Raw genomic sequence first — 23481 nt, 5'->3', positions numbered from 1 at the left:
CCATAAGAAATAATATCAATCATCTGCTACAGCGTCAAGCTGTGGTCACCAAAACCTACATGGGGTGCCCCCAAGGAGGCGCATTCTCAGCGAACATGCAAAGGAAGATGCATCGCTGCCGTGAGGTATGGAGCACCAAGCCAGTGGAACCACTAAGGTCTTTGCTTTCAATCTCCAATTTGTTTGGATTTTGAAACATTTCCTATAGGAAATAATGGAATCATCTGTTCCAAGTTCAAACAGTGTTCACCAAAATCCTACATGCAGAACATGCTCTGTGTGTACGGCTCCACAATCTACAGAATGAGGGTCCGATTTTGCGCAAGGGGGCGCATTCTCGGCAAACGGGCAAAGGACGCACATCGCTGCTGTGAGGCATAGAGCACCAAGTTGTTATGCAGCGAGGAGATAAAATATGAATTCTGCCTGAGGCTCCAATTTGGACAGGGGTGCCCGACTGTACAGGTAATGTTTTTAAGTAAGTCGTTTTTAATCTCGTACGCTTTCAACATCCAATTTGTTTGGGTTTTGAAACATTTCTCACATAGGAAATAATGGATTTGTCTGTTCCTGGGTGGAACTATGACTGACAAAACCTTTAATAACTGCCCAGGCAATGTTTTAAGGTAGCGTTTTCATTTTCATATTAAGTGTAAAAAGAAGTTAACCAATGTATAATGATACAAAAATAGAATAAAGTAGGACTAAGTACACACCAGCTGCTCTAAGAGGCTGCCTTTTTAAATCGACGTTTATCGTAATTAATATTAAGTCAGCATATTATATCGTTATTGTTGCTATTGTCATAGCAATACAAATGGCTTAATTGCGGTGCACGCTCGTGAACCCGTGCATGCAACACTACAAAGCCGGCGTTCATGTGTCAGCACCTCCAGGCGACTGGAATTCCGAGTCGACCACAAAAAGGGAGGGGGTGTGAGCTGGGCACGCGGGTTGATTTCCACGTGCCTCGCAACGGTCTTGTTCGGAGGGCGACGCCGTGCGTCATCCCGTGGCTGCATCCGCCAAAGCCAGCCTCACTTCCACATGGCTGGGGGGCAAAGAAGAGGTTCAGCTGGGAGTGAAGTAATGCCTGACTCACACTTCAGGTAAAGACTTCATCATTGCTTTCTTGCACTAAAAAGGCTTGGCTGAGGCCCGGTAGCCCTCGGCGCCACCCAGTGGTGATGGTGGAGCTTTGAAGGTCGTTACGCTAATGAGGAACGAGGAGAAACAGTGTCGCAAATGATGAGAAAAAGAACCAAAATGAAGTAAAACTACACACCGTTTGAAGACACGTAAAGGGGAAGGAACAGGAAGGTGTGATACTGCCATCTAGAGGTGTTTTATAGGTATTAATGTATTTCATTGTACTGCGCAGACAGATTTCTGGTTCTATGGCTATCATCATACTCGTTTTTGTCATCACCTGTACCCTCCTGAGGTAAAGCAAAAGCAAAAGAAAAACACATTTTTCCGATACATTTTCATTGAACTCCAAATGTAATACTTTTGGGGCATTTGAAGACTCTTTAAGAGACCATGTCAAGACTTGTCTTTATTTAGGCAAATTGTACAGGCTGGTTAAAGATGAATGAACCATGTTCCAATTGTAAGACACAAGTTGAGTCACCTTAGCAATTCACATTTGGTATTGCACCTGCATATGCACTGATATGAAGTCATACTTACTCTACAAACTACAGTTTTTACAGATTAAGGGAGTTGTTCTAACAGTATAGTAGTCCAAACTTTATCATTTTAACCTAATTATACCTCATCAACACAATGCAATCACGTACAGTCTTCAAAACACAAACAATGTCTCATTAGGGAAACTAAAGGAAAAGAACAATGTGAGTTTTAAATAAAACATAAAAGACAATCACAAAAAAGGGCGGATTACGCATTGCTATCTTTACACACTAAAATATTGTTGTTCAGCTGCCGTATGCACAATACTTACACTCACCTCAAATATAAACGCACAACTTTAGTTTTTGCTGCCATCCCAAGACGCACAACTTTTTCTATGAACACAAAAAGGCGTATTTCTCTCAGATATTGTTCACAAATCTACACTTCTGCTTGTCTAGAAAATCCCTCCAACTCACGTGTGGCAAATCGAGATGCTGATAAGACAGCATGATTATCGAGTACCTTAGGCTGGCCACAACAAAAGGCCACTCAAAAATGTGCGGTTTTATCACACAGCACAATGCCATGGGTGTCGCCAAGTGTTGAGGGAATGTGTACAGCCACTTTGCGCTTCAAATTTGGCAGCTTCACTCTGTCAGTTTTTTTTTTTTTTAAAACATATAGTATTAATACATCATTGCTGTTTTGTGGTTGAACACGGCCTATTAGTCAAAAATATGCATATTTAGGGAAATGTTTTGCCTAAATGAAGCATTTCCAGCATAAAAATGGCTAAATGAACAAAAATGCAAATATAAGGCACTCAGAAGATGCATTCAAAGATGATATCGTGATGATATGTAGTATTCTACACTGGCCTCTAGGTGTCAATAATGTTACACCGGTGAGACAATAGCCACCACAGGAAGTACAGTGGCACCTTGGGTAATGTCCGCCCCGGTTTTGGTTGCCTTGGCTTGCGTTCACCCGCTTGTTTAGCGTCCGGTTTGTTTACGCCGTCATCTTGGCTCACGCGCAAAGACAAATCTGGCGATACTTGCACGTGATCGCACAATGCACTGTGGGCTGCGGGCGCCATTTTAGAGCAACAGCATTTGTTGACTTGTTGCAGGAGAGAGATACGCGACGTAACAAACAGACGGGCTGCACAAAACAGAAACAGAAAAAACGTCCCGCGTAACAGTCTTATCAATGTGGCGGCGCATCGAGGGTGACACCCGGTGTCTCTGCTGGTTTCATTTTACATCCATTTCATTTCAAACATAAACATTCCAACTTATTGTAGCATGTTCGGGTCAAACATAGCACACGTCACCAGACGTAAGGCATCCTCGCCAGCGCACTTCCGCAACGTCACTTCCGCTGGCGTTTTTAAAAATATTTTCTATATTAAATGGCAAGGATCAAGTTAACTGGTTCTAGAAAGTTTGTTTAGTTTGATATATTTTTTTACACTTTTGCAAATTGCGGTTGCAGCAGAATGTGTTTATTATGTTAACTGATGGTTTTGTCGTTATTTTTTTCCAACAAAACTAGATAAAAGTTATGTTACATGTTCAGTTGTCCATTCATTTGTCATTTGCAATTCTTTTTGCATCAAGTAAAACTATAATTATTGTCTATAAAATGTGTTTTGTGTTAACATTTTTGGGTGTCTGGAACTGATTAATTGGATTTACATTGTTTTCTATGGGAAAATTTGCTTTGGTTAGAGTGCGTTTTGTTTTGAGTCAGACCTTCTGGAACGGATTAATGACGTTAATCAAGGCACCGCTGTACTGTAAAGAACAGGAAGTAAAAAAAAGAACAAGAAGAAACTTTCCCAATGCTAACGTGCGAGTCTATATTAGGTCTTATTTTCTCTTATCATATCTACTATATTGTGTAATATGATCGTAAAGGCGGCTATAGGGGTGTTATTACATGAACAGAGTGCTCTAATAATGTTAAAAAGCGTCGTAAACAAGTTTTCTATGTTCTAACTACCAAAATATTCCATTTATAAATAAGAAATCCTACTTTGCGGAAATTCAATTATTACAGTTAACCGCAATTAATTGCAATCAACGAGGGATTACTGTACATCCAAACGGCCTCACAACCACTGACCACGTGTAACGACACCAGCCCAGGATCTCCGAAGCCGGCACCTTTACCTCCAAGATGGTTTGAGACCAGCCACTGACAAACAGCTGCTGCAACAATGGTGTTGCATTATTACAAACTGTCTGAAACCCCAATACAGTGAAACTGTACATTTGTGGTGGCCTTTTAGTGTGACCAGGCTAAGGCTGTGCAAAGGAAAAGTGCTCACTAACACAAATTCAGACAGATCTGTGAACGATATTTGAAAGATACAGGCCTTTGGCATACATGAGTTCAGCTCATGAAAGATGGGAGCAAACACAAAAGTATATATTGTATATAGTGTTGCTATTTTTTTGAGTGTCTTTGTAGAAAAAAAACACATTCAATTCAGCGGAGGGACCCTAAGACAAAACAAAAATGAGATTTTGCGACATGATCGATGTAGCAAATGAAGAGTCGGTAGATGAGATGAACACGGTTACAAGGTTTTATTCCAAGTAATCATTAGCGACAAAGCTGACGCGAGCCATTTGTATCGTTAAAAGACGGCATCCCGGTGCCAACATTTGCCCCGTAAAACGGCATCATAAACACATAATAAGCGTGGATTGAGCGCACGCTTTTAGCCGTCAGACATCCGCGAGTGCAAACAATTAAGGAGGGCTTGTGTACTTTATGTGGTTTCTGTCAAGGTGACATCATTCTATGCTCATGTCATTCTCTGATAGATACCTTATGATTATGTTGCAATAAACACCATGCTCTTGCTGAATCACAGGATTGTCCTACGTTCAAATGCACTGCAGGCCACTTGGACATGCGCCGATGCAACTCGTGATGGTTCCCTGTGCTTTTAATTTCTTCTTAATGCGCCGCTTTGAGGAGTCAAACAGAAAAACACATCTGTCGGGTTTTATAGAACACACTGATTTTCTACATCGAAGCTATTCGTTACGTCTGCGGCCGGTTTCTATATTTCGACATGACTCCGGGAATAAAACCTTACATTTGCATCAAATGTGTTAAAAGAGAAAAGCAGAAAGGGAAAGAATGACACCCGTCTGATCCAGAAGCGCCAGGTGTGTTCCTGGAAGAACATCAAGCGAGAAAATTCGTTTGAGTTGGAAAGATATGCAACAGTTACTGCAGCATGTACTGCAACTAGATGAGTGTTTTTATTTCTATAGAGTTGGCTTCTGAATCGCTGTGGGGACTGCTGGATAACCAAACCGTGGCTTTGGTGTTGACGGTGCTTACTTAAACACAAAAACTGTACAAAGCATGTATAACAAAGTCATATAAAGCAAACAAACATAACATGGCTGTCATTCACATAAGAACTGGGACGTATCTCATTGTACAGTAGAGACATTTAAAGGCACATTCTGCAATATTTCCGATTTCATGACTGACTCTTTTGGACGCACAGGTTAACAGAACGCAGAGCTCCCACGGTCGGTGTCGGCCGCAATGGTAGATGTTTTTTGTTTTGTTTTTTTTTTTTTAATGGAACATGCAAGCAAAGTAAGATGCAGACACGCCAATCCCAGCATGCACACAATTACACATCTTGCACCACCTGAATGTAATAAAATGTGACATCTGCAGGTGCTTCATGTTTTATAGCTACTGTTGTAGGATTTACACCCGCGTGTGTGTGTGTGTGTGTGTGTGTGTGTGTGTGTGTGTGTGTGTGTGAAGGACTTAAAACTCACCGTTTGAAGAGGAAGATAGAGTCACATGCAATTGGGCTTGTTGTACAGAAGTCATTGACTGATGCTCATATCCCGAGAAGTCATGACTGGAGATCTTGCATCAGATCAGGCATTAATTTGCCTGTGCCTTTTATGAGGAACCCAGCCTTCTTTATTCAATTCTTCAAATGCCTTGATATTGTCATGTATGTATGAACGTAAAAGCAGCAGGTGGCACTCAGCAGCAGGTCTGAACTGGCCATGTGTCGCCTCGCTCTCCTACAGGTGGTGCGGATTGACATGTGACAAGATGGGCGGCTTGTGCTAAATGTGTCATAGGGTGAAATACTAGTGGCTCCACGTCGTGCGTCTAAAAAGGGGTCCCTTGCGAGCCATACAAAGATGTTGACACGATAAAAGGCTAAGTAGGAAATGTCGCCGACTGTGCCTTTAAATCACCTGACGGGACGCAACAACATCATTTCAGAAGAAGGCGAGGACGTCTACTTCCTCTCCATCTTCACCGTATTTACAAATCTCCACAGGTCCTTGACCACCTGAGAAAGAGAGAAGGGTAGACAGACAAAAGTCGAGCATGAGAGACGTGACTCACTTTTACTACATGTTTTTGTGCGTCTCGCCTAGATGGGGCTGCCGGGTAGCGACGAGGGCTTGGGTGGGGGCAGTAGTACATACCAGAGTATATGAGTAGGTGCTTCAGGTCTGACAAAGCTCAGCCTTGGCGGACGAAACCAAAAGCATTTCCACAGATGTTTCTACACAGCGAGATCAACAAGCTCTCTCCAGGCCCGTCATGAGCGCCGCTTCGACTTGTCAGAGCTTTCACTCGCATTTTACACCTCCTTTACACTGCATGGCCGACATGCAACTACACTGCAATTCTAAATGCAGGGTTTCCCGTACATTAGTTTATCTGTGGTGGGTCGCCACAAATAAAAGCGGGCCGCCACAGAAACTTTCCGCTAGCTTTTTTGTTTTAAAGTTTTGCAGCTCTCTGCTCACCTTTGCTGACCTTTTACATTATAATGATGTGTCTGAACTGAGTGTTGTCACAACTCCGTCCAGCAGATGGCATTGTAACACAACTAGTGCAAAAGGACACAGTCGTCAAACAGAAGGACAGTCTTACAAACAGAACAACAAGTAGCAGGGCAAGTTAACACACAACAACAATTAGGGGTGCATGACAAATATCGGACCGATATGAGGAATTATGACGTCATACCAATAAATTCACTAATATTAAAAAATAGCTGCGATAACCCATAATTGAGTTAGCGTGAGTTAGCATGTGCAAATCATCGAATCCTTTTCTCCTACATGTGACGTGCCGTAAACTCGTGTTGTAAACAAGCATAGCGTCAATTGTATAGGATCCAACACCCTCCACCCCAGCACCACAATTACAGCACACCTGTGGGAAACACTGCAATACATGTCCATAACACAGTACTACTACCTGACACTGTGCTTAAACCTCTTTGGATGACTAATTCTGCACCACAAAATAAAACGCAAGGGCTGTTATATTGCCACTAAAATGACAAGAAAGCATTGGCAAAGATTTAGTTAGTCCAATAAGATAACAACAAGGTTCTCCTGGGCTGGTCAAAGGCCTTGAATGTGAATGTGAGACTGGTACCATCCGCATACCACCAGTCTCTTCATTAAGGCTACAAAAGACACACACACACTCCAGTAAATCACTGGAAAAGAGTTGGTCTTGGCAGGTGTACTCCCCTTCTGCCTCAAAACAGGCCCACCGACACAAAATGGACATAATTCAAAGAGAACGCGCCGTCCCAGAGGAGATCTGTGAGATCTACTGGATAGTGTAATGTTTGTCAACCGTGTGAAGAACAATGGTGCATTCCTGCATATCCATCATGGCAAACAGCTCTTCAGGCTTTCAATGAAAGGAAAATGCCTCCTGACCCGACGACTGCCAAGAGCCCGGGCAAAAGCGGCAGCTACCGACGTTGATATAGCGGAACCTCTGAGGTCAAATGCAACCTAAAGTCGTATGATTCCGAATTTCGTCAACATTTTCTGGGAAAATACACTTCTCTCAACTTTATAGACACGTTGCTACAGCATCTGAAGGATCAACTCCAAAGGTTGATAAGAGCGTTAAAAAGCACACTTTTACACTAGACGTCTGTCACGCAACATCAAAGAATGATTAGGTTGATTTTTCTTATATTATGCAGAGCTTAACTTATTTTTCCGCGTGCTTTTCGCTGGGGTTCCGTTCTGGGGGACAACTGCCAAAAAATGCGAGTTTCACATGGCTCAGACATAGCACACAACTATGGTGTGTTCAAGCACCGCCAAAATCTCAACGCTTGACGAAAAAACATTATCAGTGAAGCATAAAGACAAACGTGTACAAACTCTAGGCTTTTTTTTTTTTAACATTGTGTACCTTTTATCTGTATTATCACATAGTTAGAAATTATTAATGACTTATGGTGAATGAGATGCGTTTTCTGTGACTGATTTTTTTGGACCAAAACCCTGCCAATGTGCTGTAAAACACTGACACTGGCGTCTTATTCTACTATGACTTGATTATAACGCCACCTCTGTCATAGTACAGCTATGGATAGCAATTTAAAAACAGCCAAATATGAACCACGCAATAATAAACCTGGCATATTTCTTTCAAGTCGAAAATAAACAACTCTCGTGACTACACACAAATCACAAGAACAAAAAAACTAGCAATCTAGCAATACATAACTCATGCTTTGACAGCTAAATGTGCATCTTACAGAAAAGGGCTCAGTTAGCTGTGGGTTGTGAAACCATGTGCTGTCAATAAATGCACAAAAAAAATACATCCAATTACTTACGCTTTTGTCAGAAATATTAAGGGAGTTCCTCACAAAATTCTCAAACTTCTGCTCCGTCTTGGGCAGCAGTCCCCCCTGATTCAAGAGGACAGTAAATCATCCAAGTCAGTCATGCGGCAGACACTCAATTAACAAAAGCAATTTGCAAAAAAATAAAAATAAAGCCATGATATTGGCCATACCTCTTTGGCTGCCGCTGACAACTTGCTCTTTATCTCGGCCAAAGACTGAGATTTAGACGGCCCGGTCTGGGGTTTGTCTTTTCCTGGAACAGGTGTCTGCAAAAAAATATATATTGGCCAGATAAGACAGACTGATTGGGACGTCAAATTGAGAGCTGTAGATTTGAAAGAGTGCATATTTTTATAATATTTCTTCTTTAATTCAGCTTCCATTTTTTTTTCCACAGCCATATCTGTCCTGATTATGGTGAATAAAAAAATAGATCATCTCCACGGTAAATTCATCAACCATGATGGATCCTCAGGGCATTGAAATGGTCGCAACTGGACAATTCAGATTGTCCACGCCTCTCATGAGTTCATGCTCATAGCTTCAGTCTGAGGGGATGGAGTACCCAAGTATTTATCCTCTAAAGTAGAGGAACGCCCCAACTAAAAATGGTTTAACGCTTTGGGACGCAAAACAACAGTCGTTAAGATACAATAGAGTTGTCTTAGAAGGCTCTCCACCTCTCATGAGCTCATGCTCAAGACTAGGTTGGACACTTCTAGTCTGATGGGATGGTGTCGGACCCAAGTATTCATCCTCAAAAGGTCGAGGCACGCTCCAACAAAAATGGTTTCACTCTTTTGGGGCACAAAACAACAGTCGTTGAGATACAGCGGAATTGTCTTAGAAGCGGTTCCACCTGTCATGAGTTTATCCTCAGGACTAGGTAGGACAGCTCTAGTCTGAGGGGATGGTGTCGGACCCAAACATTTACCTTCTAAGGTAGAGGCACGCCCCAACCAAGAATGGTTTCACTCTTTTGAGACAGAAAACGACAGTGGAGTTGTCCTAGAAGACGTTCCGCCTCTCATCCGAGCAGGCTTCATCAGCTTATGCTCAAGACTCTCCTCAGACTGGAGCTGTCATGCCACTTGTTATGATGGATCAATATTACGACCCCATGGAACAGACTGGGCTTCAGCTCCATCGTGACCTATTTAGTCTGCTCCGCATGTTAACAGCCTTGGCACAAGGAAGCAGCTGGACGGAGATAAGAGAATAAGAAGGGACGACAAAATGTAACCTAATTACAACATCTTTTTTTCACTTTTTACACATCCGATGCAAAATAATGACTTTATTGCTTGCAAGCCAGAGTGGGCGAGCCCCTGACGCTCCAGCGTGCAAGAGACATTGTTAAAATGGATTTTTCCATCAATGGCAAATGAAAGACATGTGCAACACAAGTGTTTAAGCTTGTCATTGTCAAAAATGACTTGATGTTTCTAATGAACTATTATGAGTCAGAAATTACATTCCGTGAATCCTGGGATGACATCACAGGCTGCTAATTCAAATCGTGACTGAGTGAAGGGAGGCAGTGTTGGAGGTGTGTCTGGGCAACGAGGCCCCAAGAGGTCTTCAATTAGGAAGTGTCTGAATGTGACATCCACACACACACATACATACACACACACACGCGCGCACACACACACACACACACACACACACACACACACACACACACACATCCATACTGGATGTTACACAAGCCAAAAGAGCTTGCCCCTACACGCAAAGCCAGCGTGGAATCCAAAGAAATTGCAGGGTTTCATCGATAGTCAGGAACATGCATGAAAGAAGCAAGAAGCGACTCATTGCACACAACATGAATGGTCCAGTTGTCGATTGGGCTCCTGCTGATGGCCGCTGGAAGTTATCTTTCCTCCAGAAATATGGTGTTAAATCATGAATAACTCTTTGCTTAAGTTGTGTGTATAATGTTCCCAAGAGTGAACTTTTCCTTGAGAAGAAAAATCTCCCCGATTGGCCACATCATGCCGCCCGACTCAGTCCAAGACATTTTTTCTCTCACCCGAAGAGCCAGAGAGCTGTGTGCAAACACCTGATTTTCTTCTCAGCGCAGTTGACAGCACATGGCTGGTGTGGAGAAATATGCTGAATTTGATAAAAGTAACACCGAATAATCATAAGAATATGAACATGCAGTCATGTGTCCCCGTCCCGGAGAGACCTGTGTTTTACAACGGACATCAAAAGGTCGAAATAAAAGGAGAAAAACTTGGCGCTACAGACACAGAGCGCATATGCTGCTGGCTCCCGGCCAGACAAATCCACTACATTTATTATTTACAGGCAACTCTCTGCATAAGCCAGCTCCAAAAGGCCAGCTGTGGACCCGAAACAGCTGATAAACACAACGGCAAGCTTTTTCATCTGGCCCAGACGCTGATTACAGATGCCACAAGACATGGAACTTAATCACAAGCACGCTCTCATTCGACGCAATCTGTCGTCTTCAATCCAAAGCAAACACGTGTTTTGCAACACCTTTGCTCATCAAGTTTGCCCAGGGGGGGCTGCGAGTTCCACAAAGCCACAATGAGAGATGTGGCTGACATGACCAAGCGGCCTCAATCACCGATAAGCGCTACGTTAAGTCAACCCCGGTTCTCCTAATCTAGCACCGTGCATGCTCTCATAAACGAGGCGCCGCAGGCTTGAATCAACAAGAACAAGCCATAATCCTCCACAAATACGGGGCTAAATCAAGTTTAGATGCTGGGAGGCAAAAGCGTTACCAGCTATTCAAGAACTGTGAATACATAATCAATTAGATTTAAATATACCCATGTTTGCTAATACCAAACAGAGTAGAGTAATATTTAGTAGATCATATTTTATATTCATACAATTATTTATTATCTTAATATTTTAGGGGAAAAATAAAAAAATATATATATTTTTGGACCAAATATCGCAAATTTGTGTGGTCGCCAATGCTGAATCGAGGATGTGGGGGGATTCATTGCACAGTAATCCCTCACCACTTCGCGCTTTGAATTTTGCTGCTTCACATCAAGGTTTTCAAAAACATACTACCGTATATTCAGTACTAAAAGCCGCTGCTTTTTTCACACGCTTTGAACCCTGACACGTAAACAATAATGTGGCTAAAAAGAAATAGAGTTCCCATGATGCTTAGAGTGCAGATTAAGGAAGTACCGTGTTTTTATCCGACAAATCTTAAGTAAGTTTGACCAAGCGTAGGATTACGACAGTTTCTGCTTGCACTAGTGATGTGCAAATTGATACTGAAATATTGATACTTCCGACACCAGCTCTTCATGCTCTGAAATCTATTCTCAAATCAAAACATCAACACTTTAGTCATTTGAGGTAATGTTTGTCTGAGACATTTGTTGAACCGTTGACCGATTGTAAAAGAAGCTATGCGTGAACTGTGAAGTTTTCATTTTTAAAGTAGTTCTTAACAATTAATCATTTATTTTAATAGTTTTATTATTTTACAGTTTTTATTGTTTAAAATACCATTTTTACATACAGTATTTTATATGATTTTATATATATACTTCAGAGTTTAAAATAATTAAATAAATCACAAGTTATTAATTTGTGTAAATTAAAAATTTATTTAATAAATTAATTCAATGTCTCATATTCTTTTGCTATGCTATAAAGAATACAATTATATGATACTATGATATGAAATACACTACGTACTTTTGAAAATTTACCAGACACATTAGTCGAATTTGCAAAGTATCTATATCGGATCGGTATCGCTGATGCCAGCCTGAATTTTACTCAGTATCAGATCGGAAACGACATTAGTGGTGGACTGCTGTTGAACTCTGATGAAAACTCGTCAGAGCTAACGAGTGACGCTGGAAACACCATGTGCTGGTAAGATTGCAAGGTTAATAGCGTGTCTTTTTGTGTAAATACCCCATGCTACAACATGGACACATGCGGCGTATATACAAGTGTTGCCTTTATGTGTACAAAAAAAGGATTTACAGTGATTAATAAATCATCAATGCCCCCAAAATTTGCATATTAAAGCATTTTTTTATTTTTTGAAGCATTTTTAAAGCATAAAAATGTCTAAATGAACTAAAATCCAAATACAAGGCATTCAGAAGACGCATTAAAAGACATGTTGTGATGATATGTAGTATTTTATACAACAACCACTGCAGGAGGTTCTGTCTAGAACATGGATGTAAAAAAAGAACAAGAAACTCTCCCAATGCTAATGTGTGTGAGTCAATATTATGTCTTATATGTCTTATTTTCTCTTATTATATGTCTACTATATTGGATAATAGGAATGTAAAGATGACTATAGGGGTGTAAGTTCAGGTCTAGAAGGCTCTAATAATGTTAAAAAAATATATATCTGGAGGATCGTAAACAGGTTTTCTATGCTCTAACTACAAAAATGCTTGATTTATAAATAAGCAATCCTACTTATTGTCTTATCACAGTCGGGTTTGGAACCAATTAACCGCGATAAATGAGGGATTACTGTATTCATCTTGGAAGAAAAAGAAGAAAAAGCCAAGCAGGCGCAGAGTTGCCTCTTTCATGCTGAGTGGTTAAGCGGTAGTACACTGAAGTCTTGCACGCTATGCTGCCATCTTGCGTGGCGTCATGCAAATTTATCTAAAAAAAAAAAAAAAACTTCTGTCTTTGAGTCCTTAATGATGTCATGTCATTTTTCTGGATATTAAGTCAGGTCATGTATTGTCACCAGAGGGGTTTGTCTTTTTGAAGGTTCTCATGCGCATTAGTTCCAATCTGAGGAGTCATACCCACATAAAAAAATATCTTTATAGTTAATGCTATCCAGATAGGCACCTGTTTTAACACATGTCAATCAGCTGCTTCAAAACAATGACTCATCCTCTGGGATAAGTCTGAGCAAAGTGGTTAACAACTTTACAACTCTGACGTCTGCTCTCAGGCATAACTTCTCCTAACTCATCAATGTAAGGAAAACCAGCTGGGAGATGAATGCGCTCGAGCGCGACGTCGCCGACTCTCATGACAGGCCTCGTTACGCAAGGAGGTGCGGCGACACGCTGGGCCGGCGAGAGGCGAGAACTGCAGTGCTGGCAGCAGATCTGACGAGGCAATCTAATGGCCAGTCACCTGCATTTAGGGGAGAAAAAACAGACATCCACGCCCTCTTTCTTGCTCCTCGGGGGCATCTGGAAGCGCAAGCTGCACCAGACATCAAACGCTGGTAATGAGAGCAATTGGGAAAAGGTGTGTCCAGGAAGTAAGGGGTGTGAAGAGGTTGTCAAGAGGGAACAGTTGTTGGGTACAAGAGAGGGGATGGAAACAGGCAAAGCTCCAAATCCAAACCGATCGTTAGGATGGTTTCGGCCCATCTTGCTCATCCCCGGAGCATTCTCAAACAACAGGATCAACAGAGGCAGACCGTCCGGCTGTTCTCGAGGAATCTATTCCTCGCCATGGGAGTCTAGTCGTTAGTGTTGTTAGCATTAAACACACCAATCCCAACCTTAGCAGAGGTCAAATAAGCAGCACTTGGCGCGGGTGTACTGTCTTTGTGGTGAAATTGTCTTATCTTTGCCCCTGTCACAGCCATTTGATCAAATGCTTAGCCAAATGTGCAGAGTAGCCAGGACAATGTGTATTCCCTGGTGTGTATGTTGCTGTGGAAGGCATCAAAGGTGGCTGCAACCCAAGACGCCGGGGTCGCGACAAGGGGGTCACGGGTTTAAACCTTGCCCCAGGAAACCATTTTAGAGGTCAGGTGTGTTTGCTTAAAGAGAGGCAGAGTGGAGGATTTGGGCTTTGAAAGAAATGTACTATCAGGCTGAGCTAATTGCAATGTGCTTATCACATTCCTGAGCAAGACAGATTCCCGTTGACGATATTTGGGTGTAAAATCAATGAAAGCGACAATGTGGCTCCACAATAGTTGGACACAGATTACGATGTTTGTCAGTCCGTGATCGTACTGTGGCGCTCTTTGTCTGCAGAGCGCTTTGCTTTGTTTGCAACAGCATATGTCACACTTCCATTTCGTTAAGTAAATCTTCAAAACGCACGCTAAAAACTAGGGGTGCCAATCCGATATTAATACTGAATTGTGGTCCCTCGTTTATCATGGTTCATTAGTTCCAGACCTGACTGTGATAAGTGAATTTCCACAAAGTAGAGTCCTTACTTACAAATGGAATATTTTCATAGTTACAGCATAGAAAACCTGTTTACGACCTTCTAAATACGGTTTTAAACCTTATTAGAGCCTTCCAGGCATGAAACAACACCCCTATAGCCACCTTTCACTCATATTACCCAATATAGTAGACATAATAAGAGCAAATATGCCATTTAAGACACAAATAAAACTCATACTCATTTTAGCGTAGTTTTACTTTGGCACAGCAGCCTGTAATAGGGATTATTGTGCCTATTATTGTGCCTAGAGATTATTGAAACCTGTTGTTCTGGCGATCAAGTCTGGTGCTGGTGTGTGTCACCGAACATTACAGTAAAATCACTGACACCTAGTAGAATAGTACATATCATCACAACGTCTTTGAATGCGTCTTCTGAATGCCTTCTATTTGTTTTACTTCATTTGGACATTTTTATGCTTGAAAATGCTTAATTTAGGGGGGAAAAAGTGTCAAATTTGCTTAAATGTGCATATTTTTAAACTAATAATATGTAGTATTCAACCATTAAATAGCATGATTTATCAATTAACATTGAAAAACCGTGATAGAGTGAAGCCGCAAAATTCGAAGCGCAACGTGCGGATGGATCTCATTATATCGTCCTGCATCTAAACTCTCCGATGTTAAGCACTGTAATGCAAGCAGCCCATCCGGCACTTTTATCCAGCAGTGCCCGGACAGATCCCACGTGATTGCAAAAACAGCTCGTGCTAAGGTGAAAATCCGCAAAAACTTCGCCATGCACAAGTCCCCTGCGGTGGCACAGAAAACAAAACAACAACATGAAATGTCCGCAAAGCTTTAGAAATTGAGTTTTTGTCGGCTGACTGTTGTTCTCTGTTTGAGTAATATCACTTGATCAAGCCTTTTCTAACATTCCAAACTCCAAAATAAGTAATAAAAGCATGCATGATTCACCCTGATATTGGATCGGCTTGATATCGGCATGGGCCGATACTCAAGGCTGCAATGACGGTATTGTATCAGAAGTGAAAAAGTTGTATAGTTCTAAGAGTTTTCCTACCTTAACCTGTGCTTGGAGCCCTGATCCTAACGGTTTTGCTGCGGGGCCGTTATGTTTCATCATTCTCTTGTTGGCCTTCTTTGACTTTTCTGGGCTCTGGAAGAAAGAAGATACATTACACATACATAAAGCTAACAATAAATAGATGTGTCTAAAATGAGTCATTCCTTTATGACTCTAAACAAAGGACGGACAACACAAATTAGTGTAATTTCCTACTAATAACTCCCCCAGTAAACCATCATCATTGTTCCCCTGCACACCGCAGGCCTTCCAATTAGGTTTCTATTGGTAGAATTCACCTGTGTGATTATCCAGTCATGGCAGAGAGAACCTACAGTTCCTGAACACCAACCCCTTTCCTCGCCTCAGAGCGGCTTACGAGCGTAATTGCCTGTGTTGACATAACGACTACAAGACCATTACGCGTGTCGTTTCCTCCAGCGATACCTCTAGCCAGACAAAGTGACAGCGTTTACAACAGGTTTCGCGCAAGACGAGACGAGAGTGGTGGAAGAAGGCTCTTCAATCATGACGACAGCCTTGCCATGTTCCGGTACTGAGGACAGAACGACGATGCTTTCTGTGGTCAACAGGGTACAGCGTTACCATAAATGCAGAACCCAAGGATCCCAGAGCATACTTGAAGAACAAAGTTATCTGTGGCGTGCTACTACATGGTTTCTTACTGACAATTAGAAGTCCCTGAAGCATTGTTCTTATTACCTTAGCACCCACATCCAATTTGAATAGCTTACCTACAAACTCACATCTGTGTTTTACCTGGACTAGCTCAACAGGCAATGTTTGAAGCTGCATTTTTAGGCTCATACAAGTGTCAAAATAAGTTACAGCTACAGATGAATTCTGTCACTTCTTTTTGTCGTCTTTTTTTTTGTTAAAGGTCAGAAACCAGACAGAGAAGATTTCATACTTTGTTCCGTGGTCCTTGAACGCACCACAGTTATGTGCTATGAGACAAAAAACTGACACCTCTTGACTACTTTCTCCAGCTTCATAAATCCAAAGAGAAGACAAACTGCCGTGTCTTTGAACTTGAACACGATATATATGTGTATATATGTGTGTGTGTGTGTGTGTACACATACTGTACATATTTATTTTTTTATTTTTACTTTATACTTTGTACTTATATTTTTGATTATAGTTAACATTACTTAAAAAATATTTTTTCTCTATATATATTTTTGTTTCAAATATTTTTATATTATATTAAGCTCAAAAAATATTTTTAAAGCTACAATTTTTTTTTTATCAAAAAGATCATTCATCTTTCTTTGCTAAACGTATTTGTTCTGTCAGTTTTGACAGACAATGTCTCATTTTTGTTGTTGTCAAATCCGATTTAAAATACATGAAAATTAAAGTTTGCTCTTGGCACCTTGACTTCTTTCAATGATTGATAGACAGACAGACAGTCAGACAGACAGGTAGATAGATACAAAGTGAAAATGCCAATAATCAAATGTGTCATAACATCATGAGGCGAACAGACATTAATATGGTTTCACAATTACAGGTGGTCCTCTGAGGGTAGCCATAACTGCGATGTGGCCAACAGTGGAGCGGAGTAAGGTAAGTCCTATTATAATGTGTTTAAAGTCACGTTTTTGTGCTCATACAAGTGTAAAAATAAGTTAAGCACTGCTATTCTTAAGACATAGGAACAATAAAACACAAATCTCACTTTTTTTTTTAAACATTCTTCATTGTCTTACATGTGTAGTCAGAAGTTAACCACTAGGAAAACATACATATTGTCCAACATTGTTGTGCTAACCAAATAAGCTGTCCACATTGAGACTAAATGAAGAAATACTAAACAAGTCCCTCCAGCCCTTCTAGCTACAGCTACCACCACTATTTAAAAATGGGACCCGGCGGAAGACTAGAAGTGTGAAGACATGGATTGGGGTCACGGAGGGGAGGGCGACGGTGTGTGTGTGTGTGTGTTGGAGGGGGGGGGGGGAGGTTTTGGAGGAGAAGACAACAGAATAAATCAACAGGTGACAGACACGCTCAGCTGTCATCTGACCCCGAGGCGAGGACCGGCGCTCATGTCGCAGGTATGCGCATCTGCCCCGCTTTGATCTCTCGCCTTGGCGTGGTTTCTTTCTTTTGTGAAAGCAAAGAAAGACAATTAAATAGGGCTGATGCACACGTGCACTTGTGATGGCAAAGACACGCAAAATACAAAGTGTTCAAAGGTTCGGGCCAGGTGCGCGGCTGAAATGACACGAGGCTATAAGAATTTAAAATTGTGTGAAGTCAGCGTATGTGTTTACACAATCTTGTTGATAGAGATGCATGTGCGTTCTCTGCAAATATGCAGCAACACACACACACACGCACGCATACATGTGTGCAAATGTGTGCTAGCATGAAATAGTGCCGTCTCTCTGAGACAGTGAGAACCCACGTAGATTACAGAGGAGAAATCCAATCATTACACCACGCACACCCTGTGTTTTACGCGTTGAAAACAGGTGGGTGCAAGAGCGAACAGGATGAAAACGTTTTGCCTCATACACACACACACACACACACACACACACACACACACACACACACACACACAAAACAGTGGACGGTCAGCGGGTGCAGGAATGGCAATGGGGCGGGAGGGCTGGGAGGGCCTGATCAAAATGAAATGTTGCCACAGGATATGTTCGTCTGGGGGAGTTTAAATGATGTGGTTGAAACAAAAAAAGGAGAGCAGGCGGGTAAAACGCTCAAGAGAAACGTCTGACTCGCCTGACACCTAGTGGACAATACTGGACTACCAACAGACCAAAGAAACACTATCCTGTCTTCCTAGCTGCAGGCGCTAGAACATACTAAAAAGACAACACATTGTAGTAACAATACAAAATGCAATGTGACCAAGCAACCTCCTTCTTATAATAATATAAATAATACACAGCAACTCATGAATAAACCATTAACTCATTCAATACCAATGATGTATTTATACGATTTTAAACCTGAACGCCCGATCCAAAAGACGTCTTTTACATTTTTTTGCACGAGAGGCAAAAAGAGGTGATGACGCAACTGCACTGTAAAAGAAGCCACTTTTAAAGCAGTTTCAAGACATAAAAACGACCACAAGGTGGCAGAAGTGCATATGATAAGAGCTCGGCATGGATCTTTTGCATGTAAAAACACACTCGACAGCAAGGAAGACGTGACAGCGTGGAGGAGTGTAGTGTGCAGAAGGTTACACATCGTAGGAAAATTTTAATACATGCACATGCACACAACTGCACGCACGCGCATGCACACACAGTGTAGTTCCAAATGTGATATTGTAAATAGTTCATGGTGTTATATTTGTAAATAAATTGTTATTTTGATGTAAAACGGTATGGTATAGTTATATAGATAGAGATAGATATTTGAGCTGTCACAAAAGCAAAAACTGTGGGTCTAAGTGAAAGTTAAGCTTGAAATGTGTCTTTTCACAAAAAGCTGTTTTTCTCCCTTCTCTTGTCAGGAACTGATATTTTCCTGAAACTCACCTACAGTGTGTTCTACTGCTGATTACTAAAGAACGGAAAAAGGTACAAACAAACTTTTTTTTCTGATGAAAGACGAGAGTCTAATCTTTCTTTTGGTAGGTTCAATGTTCATATAGCCATAGAACACAATATTCTGTGTGCCTTGACAGATCAGTCAAAATCATCTAAAATGGGCAGTAGTGAAGGGGTTGAATTTTGAAAAATGGCTGGGATTGAATGAGTTACACATACGGTGCAGCTAATAATGAATAATTATCCATTTAAAAAAATCTACAGACACGCCAGGCTTACCTTCTTGGCACTCTTCTGGGGCGTCACTGCATTTTCATCACTGTCGTCCTCTTCATCACTAAGACATGAAGGTGACAATCAAATACCCTTTGCCTGACGAGTGAGATGATCGCACAAAAAGAAACGTACTCGTCGTCGTCGTCATCATCCTCCTCGTCGCTGTCCTCATCCGTCTCCATCTTCAGCTTTTTCTGCAAAAAAATAAAAGAAATAAATTGAATGAGAGCTCACCGGGGGTGTCACAAGATCTCGCGAGATTAAAACGTGACAAGACTTCTCGTCTCGCTAGCACTTGGCTTGGGACAATAATAAATCAATTCATCAATCACAGAATAAACCAAAATCAAACAAATCCCGGAGGTCATTTGAAGCCCATGGCTGTTTTTTTACTGGCCCGCGGCACATTCTACAGATATAATAGTAAAACTAAAAAAACAAACAGCAAAAATGGAAAAATCCAACAAGAAAGTCGCAATTTTAGGAGAATAACGTTGGAATATTATGCGAAAAAAAAATTATTTTAGTAGCATTAAGTTGAAGTATTACAGAATTTTTTTTAAAATTTTATTATGGAAAAACAAACAAATCAATGAATAAAGTTTGATTACTTGGAAAAATTGTGTTGCGGAAAGAAATTATAATCCTATAAGAATAAAGTAAAAATATAGGATTAAAATCATACTGATGAGAAGGAACTTTACAAGAAGAAAGTTGAAATAGTTGGAGAAAAATGCTTATTCTAATGACAAATAAAGTCGCAATTTAAAAATAAACTCGTAATATTATGAACAAAAATTTTGTCATTTTAGTAGCATAGAGTTTAAATATTTTAAAAAAAAATTAAGTTGTAATATGATGAGCAACAAACTAAACAAAATAAAGTTGTATTTTTTGGAAAATTAGGTTGGTGTAAAAGTTATAATCATGGAATAAAGTCATAATAGATGAAAACAAAATTTTAGAAGATTATTTATGAAGAAAGTTCAAATATTTGAAAAAAACAACAGCACAAAAAAGAGCAAAGGGTAACAATCATACTAATAATAGGCTTTTCCACCAAAACCACAAAGCTAAGATGCAGTTTTTAGCGTCTTTACAAAATATCGAAGTGGCCCTTGCATCCTTATATTTTTTAGTATGTGACCCTTGCTGGAAAAAGTCTGGACACCCCTGGTCTAGAACTACAAGTGAACTTTCTTCTGTTGCTTCTTTTTGTCAGTCAGATGGAGGACGGGTCCACAGTAGCACCTGCTGCTCATCGAAAAGAGCGATAGGTGCTTTCGTGTCATGGGCGTCGGCTTGAATGGCCACATCTTTTATAATGTTTAATAGGGACGTCCGATATTGGCTTTTTTGCCGATAAACGATATGCCGATATTGTCCAACTCTCAATTTCCGATTACGATATCAACTGATACCAATATGCATAACATCACATATCTCGTGTCATGGAATTATTATATTCTGGGGCCCCTCAATATTTTTTAGACATTTAAACATTTCTCTTGGAGATTAATAAAGTATCTATCTATCTATCTTGAATTGTTGCTTGTTGTCGGATTGAGTGGATTGGTGCCACCTACCTCAACTCCTGTGTCGTTGTGAATCGCATCTCCGCATTTGGTGACCCTCGACGTGGGTAAAAATGTCGACTGACAACAGTTTTTTTTTTATTTTGGGCTTTCATTATAGGGAAAAACACAATACCGATATCAACATTAAATTTTTATGCCAATTTTGGGCCAATGGACAACCCTAATGTTTGCTTATGTCTTTGCTCCAGTGATTGTGCTTTTCGTCAAAAATGTATATTTCACACTTTGTTCGACCATCCTTGAACACACCGTGGTTACGTGCTCTGACGCGCAAAAGTGAATCCTCTACATAATTTTCTCCGACGCTGCCACATCTTAATAATTCCACCAATTCCAAGACAAACTGTCATGTTCTTTAACTTGAACACACACATTTTTTGCGAAAAATAGCGCCAATGTGGCTAAGTTGGAAATCCCTCCTGCAAAATCTTCTTATTCTTTGGCAGACCAGGTGCATATGAGATGTGTCACCAAGCGAAGTTACACAGAAAGTCCCATTATAATGTTTTTATGAGCGAGGGAGAATGACCGTATTGGAAACATACAGCTATTGCAAATTTGACTGCAGCAACCAAAGTGCCACCAAACATTTACGCTTAACGCAGAACTGATTTCACGAGTGAACAAGAAACTGAAACAGCTACCAGCGCAGCCTTTTTCCCTTTCATCAAGCTCGCGGGCCGCTTCACCGGCGACGTGTTGTGTTCTTCTTCATCGTCTGACTCTTTCACACCTGAAAAGCAACCACAAGCGTTTTAGCACCGCGGCGACTCCGGCTTCATTCACAACTGCATGACTGCCCTCAAAAACAGTCAAGATATTTTAATATAAACTTTAAACACATGACGCATACTGTTTGTGTGCGGCGTCATGTTGTCTTCAATACTCACTGACAAAATGTTGCCCGCTGATGTGCACCGGCCCGGAACCTGACAGGAGACGTAAGGTAACTGGTGGCGTGATCTCAAATCCACCTAAACTCATCTGGGAAAGGAAAAGACAACACAATTGATGTAAAAGCAACAAAGAAGTGATATTTTGCTGGCTTGCACGCCATCGGGCGTCACTTAAAATAAAACTTGATGTGTTTTTGACTCACAGAGGGCAGGACGGATGGCTTCAGTACGACCAGTGGCACTTTGGTGGCCTTCCCATCATATGTGAGGGCCTCCACTTCCACCATGTGGAACTTGTCCTCAGCCTCGGCTCCCAAGCACGCCTGAAAGAGCAGCAGCAGAGCATATATGTATCACAAATTTCAGCATATATCAAACTAGGCATATGCTAATAGCTTTGTGGCTATCTTCTGTTTTGAGACCACAACTTATACAAAGCTTTGGATAATTGCAATTTTCATTTTAAGCTGAGTTGACTGGCAGTAGTCCACAGTTATTTAAGGAAATAAAACGCTTTTAATCCACACAGGTAATCGACAGGTGAGCGGTGATCACGTGACAGCCCTTAAAAAAACATGGCGGACTAGCACCAGAGGAGAGACTTTGGCGCCTTTTCAAATAGCGTCGCCACGCAACTCAGCTCTATAAAACATGAACAAACGCTACCACAACATCCCGAAGCTAACAGTTTTCTTCAACAAACACTTAATGCTACGGTACGGGGGCATTATGCTTTTAAATGGCTGCCTTACTGCTTTAATTGACAACTGTTGCTCCGTTTCATCGTCGTCGACGTCAACTTTGTACTCCCTTTTGTCCGATTTGAGGGTACAACCTGGAGAGAGAAGCACGTAGGGAACCTGTAACGAATGGTACGTGTTTCCACAATAAGACGACAGAGACATGGAGTAATGAGATGGATGTATGTGTGTATGTATGGGTGTGTGTTGTTGTGTCGTTTGTCCCCCTGCTAGCTAACAAAAGAGCACAATTGGCGCGGTTAGGGGGGCAGCCAGATTAACCACATGCACTGCTAGCGTCCTCTGATTTAACGTATCGTGTGTGTTGGACTAAAACGCTATACAACTGATTGTGCGAAGGAGTAAATATAGGTTTGTCGAATGTTTGAGCTCACCAAATAAGTACATTTGAGGTCTGTTCATATCTGAAATTTCGCCCTCCATCTTTGTTGTGTACGTGGGTTTACTTCCGCAGGTTACTCTGACGGACGTGCGACAGAGCCACTGGAGGACGGAAATGTTCGGTGACGCTGCAAAGGGTTGAACCAATAGGAATGGACGAGAGGGCGGGACAAACGACTGAGACTTCTTCTGTGAATGAACACTAGAGGGAGCTATAGTGATGTGGATTGAGGTAAGACTGCTTTCACGCAAAACTGAAAGCATATTTTAAGATTTAATGAGACGTTATGGAAAAAAACACATTTCAACAGACTGGCAATTCAGCAGTATATTAGTATAGATTAAAAAAACCCAAGTACTTCACTTCCAAATAACTATCAATTTGCTTATTTTTTTCGTTTTTTTTAATTACCAGCAGTGTAGTGCTAAAATACAAATCTCAGTTTTTATTTTAAGAAT

The 23481-nt window shown here is 41.1% G+C and overlaps 1 protein-coding gene and 1 long non-coding RNA gene across 5 annotated transcripts in view; one reads left to right on the top strand and one right to left on the bottom strand.

The window, feature by feature from the left end:
* Nucleotides 1-1545: 1545 nt before the first annotated feature.
* On the bottom strand, nt 1546-23118 carry npm1b (nucleophosmin 1b). Of its 3 annotated transcripts, none has more exons than XM_054792261.1 (11): nt 23016-23118; nt 22633-22715; nt 22084-22203; nt 21875-21968; nt 21629-21717; nt 19519-19580; nt 19390-19447; nt 15557-15652; nt 8500-8595; nt 8318-8392; nt 1546-5998 (listed from the first exon to the last, which is right to left on the bottom strand). In XM_054792261.1, exons 1-11 carry the CDS (start codon nt 23062-23064, stop codon nt 5945-5947), a joined length of 876 nt encoding a protein of 291 aa, XP_054648236.1. In that variant the 5' UTR covers nt 23065-23118; the 3' UTR covers nt 1546-5944. The 3 variants fall into 3 exon arrangements, with proteins under 3 accessions (XP_054648236.1, XP_054648239.1, XP_054648238.1); XM_054792264.1 differs by having other exon boundaries at nt 8351-8392; XM_054792263.1 differs by having other exon boundaries at nt 19522-19580.
* The window catches only part of LOC129189996 (uncharacterized), a 32190-nt gene continuing 31252 nt past the window's right edge, over nt 22544-23481 (top strand). For both annotated transcript variants that reach the window (XR_008572911.1, XR_008572912.1), the window contains exons 1-2: nt 22544-22752; nt 23096-23254. This is a non-coding gene — a long non-coding RNA (uncharacterized LOC129189996). The remainder of the gene's footprint in view (nt 22753-23095; nt 23255-23481) is intronic.

The sequence above is a fragment of the Dunckerocampus dactyliophorus genome, chromosome 11 (assembly GCF_027744805.1).
Source record: "Dunckerocampus dactyliophorus isolate RoL2022-P2 chromosome 11, RoL_Ddac_1.1, whole genome shotgun sequence".
In the NCBI taxonomy this organism is placed as follows: Eukaryota; Metazoa; Chordata; class Actinopteri; order Syngnathiformes; family Syngnathidae; genus Dunckerocampus; species Dunckerocampus dactyliophorus.
Note: the sequence above shows the minus strand (reverse complement) of the source record. Positions and strands in the feature narration are given on the sequence as shown.

Bases quoted from the DNA above. Each gene is read 5' to 3' on its own strand.
- npm1b (XM_054792261.1), bottom strand. From the start codon at position 23,064: ATGGAGGGCGAAATTTCAGATATGAACAGACCTCAAATGTACTTATTT. The intron at 19,581-21,628 runs GTAGCTGTTTCA...ATTTTTTTGCAG, and splicing joins AAGGGAAAAAGGCTGCGCTG to AAAAAGCTGAAGATGGAGAC. The intron at 15,653-19,389 runs GTAAGCCTGGCG...TCTTTCTTCCAG, and splicing joins CCCAGAAGAGTGCCAAGAAG to AGCCCAGAAAAGTCAAAGAA.